This window comes from Leuresthes tenuis, unplaced genomic scaffold (genome assembly GCF_036924035.1).
Source record: "Leuresthes tenuis unplaced genomic scaffold, fLeuTen1.0.hap1 SCAF_16, whole genome shotgun sequence".
Taxonomy (NCBI): domain Eukaryota; kingdom Metazoa; phylum Chordata; class Actinopteri; order Atheriniformes; family Atherinopsidae; genus Leuresthes; species Leuresthes tenuis.
In genome coordinates, this window is record NW_027325370.1 from 30,854,571 (window position 1) to 30,861,976 (window position 7,406).

Here is a 7,406-nt window from a genome sequence, read left to right on the forward strand (position 1 = left end):
TACCTTGGAGCCTTTTAGATTGAGAGCATTATCAACCCTGTCATTCCATATGTCTCAGCTGAAACCAGTCCATTCCAGTCTGTTATCACTGCCACTTTCAGTATTGTGTTACAGGCCAGTTTTTACTTTCTACAGGAAGACATAACCTGCCTCTGACTGGCTTTTTATAGTTGCTTATGTGGGGTGGGTTGTTAGGTTGAGGCACTAAATTTATGCTGATCCTCACTCCCTGATGTCAAGAAGCAGAAGGTATGTGATTACGTACAAATGATACTCGCCCATGTTAAATGACTCTTTGTCCTTAAATTTCTGCCACAGTCTCTATCCTTTGTTGAACAAGCTGCCTAAAAAATGACAACAGTCTCTTCTCCTGTTCCACAGATGTGGTTGCAGAAGAAGCTGCAGTAGAGCAAATGTGTCCTCGCTTCCCAGAGCCTGTGCCCCTCAAACACCCTATATCATCACTGAAGGTGGCCTTAGGAAAGGTGAATCTATTCTTAAATCGATTGATTCTGATTCATATATTTTATATGAAGTATGTATTATTTATGATCTCAATTATGTTTCTGCTAACAGATAGATGTTCTCCTGAGGTCAAGCGTTGACACCACTATGCTGCCAGCAATATCAGCCATTGTGGTTTTAAATGACTCTGTTCTGTGGAACGGACATTTTGGCAAGAAGAACATCAGTGACCCCTCCTCAAATGCACCAAATGAACACACAGTGTACAGGTGAACAATGATCAGTTATATAACCATCAGTTGTAATGAATTCCCATCTGAGGCTCAGAGGTAGAATGAAGGGTTTGGGTTAGGATTAAGCCTTCAGTATATTAAACTCTCTGTAGGATCTATGATTGATAAGGCTGAACCACCATCTATATTAAGTGTGTAAACCTATGCAGCATCAGTGGAACAGGGCTTTGCTTTTAAACTGGGATACATTTATCTAATTTTTTTTTGCTCACTTTAGTCGTTTGTTTTCAGAATTGCAAGCCTTTCTAAACTCTTTCCAACACTGATGTTATATAAACTGTGGGAGGACGGAATTGTGGATTCTCTGGATGACCCTTTGGAAAAGTACACAGACAATTTCACCATCAAAAACCCACTAGGGCAAAGTGGGAGGCCAGCATCATCATCAGTCAGGACTCTGGGAAGCAACTTGCCTGCACTTAGCCTGCGCAGGTTGGCCAGCCAGCTTTCTGGTAACCCCTCTGCCTGTTTAATGACACAGTAGCCAACTTTGTTTAAGACACGTTAAAGCAATGCATAACAAAGTTTGTAGATTCAGGACTTCAAAACCATCACCAGTGCTGTTTATTTGTTCAGTTATGGTGTTCTCACAGCAGAGACATATTGACCAATCAAAGCTCAACTGAGACTGACACGGGATGTGAAATAACTTAACCTTTTACTGCTTACCAAATTATAGGTAAGCAGAAAGGAATAAAAACTAGCAATAAACTGCAGCTGTCATAAATAATATACCCACGGGTGGGTGGTGGGTGGGGGTGGGTTAAGCAGATGACCCATATACAGATACATATACTCGCTGCAGTTGGCCCCCGTTCGAGTCCCGAACTGGACTGCCTTTGCTGCGTGTCATTCCCATTCTCTCGGCCCTGTTTCCTGTCTCTCTTCACTGTCCTATCAATAAAGATATTAAAACCCCAAAAAATAATCCATCCATTTTCTATACCGACAGTCCGTTAATCGTGTAGCGGGTGGGCTGGAGCCTATCCCAGCAGTCATCGGGCGAAAGGCGGGGTACACCCTGGACAGGTCGCCAGTCCATCACAGGGCTACATAGAGACAAACGAGACAAATAACCATGCGCGCTCACACTCACTCCAATGGAAAATTTGGAGTCACCAATTAACCTGACATGCATGTTTTTGGATGGTGGGAGTAAGCCGGAATACCCGGAGAGAACCCACGCATACACGGGGAGAACATGCAAACTCCACACAGAAAGGCCGCAGGCAGGGATCGAACCTGGAACCCTCTTGCTGTGAGGTGACGGTGCTAACCACCACACCACCGTGCAGCCCCCAAAACAATTATTATTATTAAATAATAATGTACCCACTGCACCTTGTGACTGACCAGTCACATAGCTCAGCAGGAGTGTGTGAAGAAGACACAACAGTCAAAGTTTATATCCACACTCATACACAACAGGCTTTTCCCTTTACAAACACATCTCTACCACCCATTACAGTACATTAACTAACCTGGGCTGAAACAAACAATACATAATTACACTGAGCACTTTCCAGATATAGAGCTCATCAGCTGTGTGCTCTGGGAATGAAAGACATATTAACACAGGAGGAAAACATCTAGATTTATGCATTTATGTGGTGTAGGACTCAGTCTGCAACTATAAACTGTCTCTCCAAGGAGATAAAAAGGCCATACTTTTTCTATCAGTCTGTTGGGATTTTAAAAGTGCATTGTTCTGGATCAAATCGATACGATGACAGACATCGTAATCTTTCGAGCTATGCTGCCATAACATAAATATACTCAACTCCTTCTGTCATAAGTGAATATATTCAAATTCAGTGCAAAAAGCGTTTGACGTTTGTGAAAAATTACAGTGATCCACATTAGTGTGAAATAGTGACAGAAACACAGGATATTAATTCAAAGCAAGTATTCGTAGTGGTAAGGTAATCTGAAACAGGTTTTTGTCCCTTTGCACATTTTCCCTCAATAAGCAAACACAACAAGGCTTAAGTTGTAAGACTAATGACTCTTGATGCTTTTCAGCCCCTTTGTGCATGAAGCCATTGGCAGCTGACTCATACATTTACACATCTGTTTTATTTATTAAACTTATTTAATATTTTTCTCCAGGGTTACCCAGAAGATTGCGCTCAACAAATCTACTTTGGAATGGAGACACACAAGCAGCCCTTAATTTGCTACGGGACGATGTACTTGTGGCAGATCCAGGCACCAAGTAAAATTCAGTAGTGGAATGTGTTTTGTTTTTGGCTAAATCCCAGTCAGACATCAAGAGTCAGAGTTTTTGAGCATTCACATCTGTCTCACTACGTAGGTACTCTGATTATATATTTTCAATGCTCATGTGCATAAGAGAGTCCACACATGTGCAGACCTACCTGCAGGGCTTGCCTGTGATGTATTAGAAAATTGGTGGTTTATGAACACAGTGGTCCTGCTCCCACAAACTTGTGTTTATTTCACAGACGCTTTTATCCAAAGTGACTTACAAATGAAGATATAACAAGCTATATAAAAAGCTAACAATAAACTACATAGAAGGAACCCACTAGTCTGACTCTGTCAGAGGTGACAGAGTAGAGAGAGTGCAGCCATAGAAGGAAGTGCAGAAAGATAAAGTGCAAAGATAGAGGGGGTAGGGAAGTACAAGGTAAGTCCTAGGGTAGGAGATGCACTCTAAGAGCTGAGTTTTCAAGAGTTTCTTGAAGATAGACAGGGACGCCCCTGTTCTGGTAGCGCTCGGTAGGTCATTCCACCATCGTGGGACGACACATGAAAAGAGTTTGGATTGTCTTAGGCATGGTGTAGGAGCTGCTAGACGACAATCCTGGGACGAACGGAGGGACCGAGTTGTGACATAAGCCTTTGCAAGAGCATTCAAGTAGATGGGAGCCGTTCTATTAAGCACTTTGTAGGCTAACATCAGTGACTTGAATGTGGAGTTCAATGAACAGAGGGGTGACGTGTGCTCTTTTAGGCTGATCGAAGACCAGATGCGTTGCCGCGTTCTGGACCATCTGCAGAGGTTTGATAGTACAGGCTGGGAGACCAGTTAGGAGAGCATTGCGGTAGTCATTGCAGTGTACAAACCAAACATGGATGGTAGGGGAAAGTCATTCTTAAGGAGCTTTAAGTATAAGTAACAGCTTCTTACTATTTGGTTGCAGTTGTTCGTATTTTCAGTCAGATGTCTGCATAAGATTTGTGGTTCTTTTAGTCACCTTATTTTAATGACAAAGCATTTTTCCAGACAGTGTGTACTATCACAGTGGTGTTAATCACCATGATCTCACACACTTAAGTGCTTATATTTTGACTTGTCTGTGAGAGTCTACTGATTTGGCCTCAGAGATAAGATTGGGATTAGATCTTTCTAGACTTTTGACGATCTAAATTTTCAGGGTTTCTTTTTTTTTTTTTTTCTATTTAAAAAGGTGCTTTGTGATCAAATAGAAATTGCAAATATCTGAGATATTTCTGTTGCTTTTCCCACAGATGCCATTACAGCAATGTTGGTTTTTCCTTATTGGCCAACATCTTGGCCCAGATGGTGGCAGGTTCAGACTTTGAGACCTGGGTTTCTAACAACCTTTTGGAGCCACTCAGAATGGAAAACACTGGTTTCAACTTGACACCAACAATTCAAGGGCAGATGGCTGTGGGTGTGTACAAAAATGGACAGCCAGCTCCCCTTTACGACCTTGGCTGGTACCGGCCTGCAGGTCAAATGTATTCCACTGCAGCTGACATGGCCAAACTAATGATGGCTCTTCTCGGCACATACAGTGGCCAGAAGAGCCTGCTTCGCCAGGACACTCTGAAAACCATGCTGACCCCACTGGCCCAATGCCACAGCGGCTACTTTGCCAACTCCACTGGCACACCATGGGAGATCAATGAGCAGTTTGGCTATGACGTGGTGAGGAAGGACGGCGACTTGGATGGATTTGCAGCCACACTTTCTCTGGTCCCACGGCTCAAGCTGGGGCTGGTGATTTTGATGGCTGGGGTACGGCCTACAGAGAAGGAGCTTGTGAGCCAGGCCTATGGCTATCTAATCCCTGCAGTAGAGAATGCTTACAGGGATGCTCAACAAAGGATCAGAGCCCCGCCTGACCCAGCTCCATATGTTGGCTTTTTTACTTACAGGAATATGACTTTCTATGAGGTTAAGACTGATTCCGCTGGGGTGTTGGTTCTGCAACAATTTGGACCACAGGTGGACACAAGTGTGCCATCCAAGTACCGAAATATAAGGCTAGATTACCTACAAGACAGGGTGTTCAGGGTGGTGTTTGAGAGACCATACCCTTGCAAGTTGAAGATTAACAGTGCCTCGGCCTCCCTGGAGACAAGGGACAGACAGCTCTTCAACTTTTATCTTTTCAACAAGAAAGGCACGTCACCAGGATTTGACTCCCCAGCACTCAACACATACAGGGTGATGAGGATAGCTAGCAGACCATACTTCACTTCATAAAGACAACAAATCAGTTGGGTCCTCACATGTGTTTATAGCAGGGTTTAATCATGTTTTTAAAGGGTTAACTGGTGTGTACATAAACGTCTTCAGGCCTGGACTCTCTTAGAAAGTTGCTAAAAAGAGCTAATCCTTATTTTGATGTTTATGAGAGTTACACAGGACATCCACTTAATTATACACTGACTTACTGAATATAATGTTAAACAGGCCTGTCCCCCTGCTGCCAGTATGATGTGGTAACATCTATATGTCATCACTAACATGTCACTTAGGCTGAGACTCTAGTCAAGAGATGAGGTAGAATCAATAATCTACAAGCAAGTTCCTTCTCTAACCATCTGCTGGTAGATGTGACCAACCCGATAATGGGATAAAGCATATCATCTCCACAGTTCAACTGCTGCCTGACATGATATTGACATTACAGTTGTTGAAAAAACAAAGATTCACATAGAAATTATGAATATTTTCAACAATCAGAATTAAATCACAAGTTGGTAAAGTTGTGCCACCCATCTCTGGGATTCTGAACGGACAAGGTTTTAGCAAAAGTACGGTATGCCGTCAGAGCAGGTAGTTCATATAATATGGAGCACAAAATTAAATGAGCAGGAAATATTCAGTTGACTTCTGTAAGAGCAAGCATTTGGATGAAACTCAAATACCTGACTCACAACATCCAGTATCATCCAGAGTTAACAGATGCTGAGTGAGTGCAGCTGCAGAGCAACGTGCACTGCACCAAGCTCTGTGTGAGTGGACCAAAAAAATAAATTATCTGCCCTCTGCGTCATGTGGGAAGACATACAGCTGTGCAGCAGAGCTGACAATGAAGCTTTTATGATACAGACAAAATATTCAGTTCAGGAGGTCCCCACAGCCATAAGGCTTTTAAACAGTGACTTTGATGTTTTTCTCATTTTTTTTTAATGTATGTATTCATTATTATTTTAATATAGAATCATTGTAAAAATAAATATTTTTAAATATATAAGTATTTTTCTACTCGATTTCATAGCATCTGGTCATTTTTTTCTTATCTAGGCTGTACAGATACAGAGGTAAAATAGTTTAAAGCAATGTCTTTACTTACCAGAGAAGAAAAGATAGAAATTCATGCCAAAGTTATGGCATTAACACTTTGTTGACTGGTTGATCGATAATTCACATCACTTTCTAGGAATTTAAGAATAATTCCAGTCAGAACTAAAGAACATATGTCATGCTAGTTTTTCATTCGTAACAACTCCAAATCAAATGTCTATAAAAGGTATATCTTGTTTTAAGAAATGTTTTTTTCTTATGGTTTCTTGCTGAAATATTGAATCAATATGTATTTACGCATGCCATGTCACATCTGATGATAATCTCAAGAAGAATCCCTGCGGCACAGTAGAAAAGAAGCTGGAGAAGTCTCATGGCAATAATAACACCTTGGATACTGAGACTGTGCCAAAGTCTGACCACAAGGAGGAGGAGCCTCACATCCTCACTGTGGAGGTCTTCCTGCTTTGCACCTATAAACCTTTGACTGACGTGCTTAAGCAGCGCTACTTTATTTCCACCCCCGGTCAAGAATGCAAAAAGAGGAGCTGCTCAAGGATCGACCTGGTGCCTGACCCCCCTGGCCTGTCTGACGGCCACATCTGGCCCATGTATTTGAAACATAAGAACATCCAGCCACTGCAAAGAACCCACTGACAAACAGGCCAAGTTCTGCATGTAAAGAACCATTTGAGTTAATCAATGCATTGATGCAACATCAGTTCAGAATGACTATGATTATCAAAAATTCATTCACGCATTTCACTTCATCTGAATAAACTCAACAGCTAAAATTCTGTAGAACAACTTGTAGTTTCAACCTACTCAGACTTATCAGGGTCAGCACTCTTACATAGTTAAAGTTATTTATATGTACTTAAATTTAGAAAACTTATGTCACGGGTATGGTTTCAACCCAAACGCAGCACATGCAGACAGGTAGTAAGTTGGTAATGACTTTTATTCAACACGGTAGAGAGATATGTTTTATACAGCAGCGGGGGAAAAGTCTGATGGAGATGGAGTCCAGTGTCGCTGACAAGAGGCAAAGCCAATGACAGGGTAAAGACTTAACTTATAGACCGGTCCAGTAAAAAGCTGTGTAGCCGCAGAGCCGAGCA

General features: G+C 42.0%; 1 protein-coding gene across 1 annotated transcript; it reads left to right on the plus strand.

Annotated features, from left to right (window-relative positions):
- The first annotated feature begins 282 nt into the window (after positions 1-282).
- LOC140271493 (putative beta-lactamase-like 1) lies at positions 283-6,138 on the plus strand. Its single transcript, XM_072366737.1, has 5 exons — positions 283-485; positions 577-734; positions 990-1,210; positions 2,868-2,973; positions 4,254-6,138. Exons 1-5 carry the CDS (start codon positions 414-416, stop codon positions 5,236-5,238), a joined length of 1,542 nt encoding a protein of 513 aa, XP_072222838.1. The 5' UTR covers positions 283-413; the 3' UTR covers positions 5,239-6,138.
- The last annotated feature ends 1,268 nt before the right edge of the window (positions 6,139-7,406 follow it).

Excerpts from the sequence above, each read along its gene's own strand:
- LOC140271493 (XM_072366737.1), top strand. The coding sequence starts at position 414 with ATGTGTCCTCGCTTCCCAGAGCCTGTGCCCCTCAAACACCCTATATCA. Across the intron at positions 486-576 it reads TGAAGGTGGCCTTAGGAAAG|ATAGATGTTCTCCTGAGGTC; the intron begins GTGAATCTATTC and ends TTCTGCTAACAG. Across the intron at positions 735-989 it reads AATGAACACACAGTGTACAG|AATTGCAAGCCTTTCTAAAC; the intron begins GTGAACAATGAT and ends GTTTGTTTTCAG.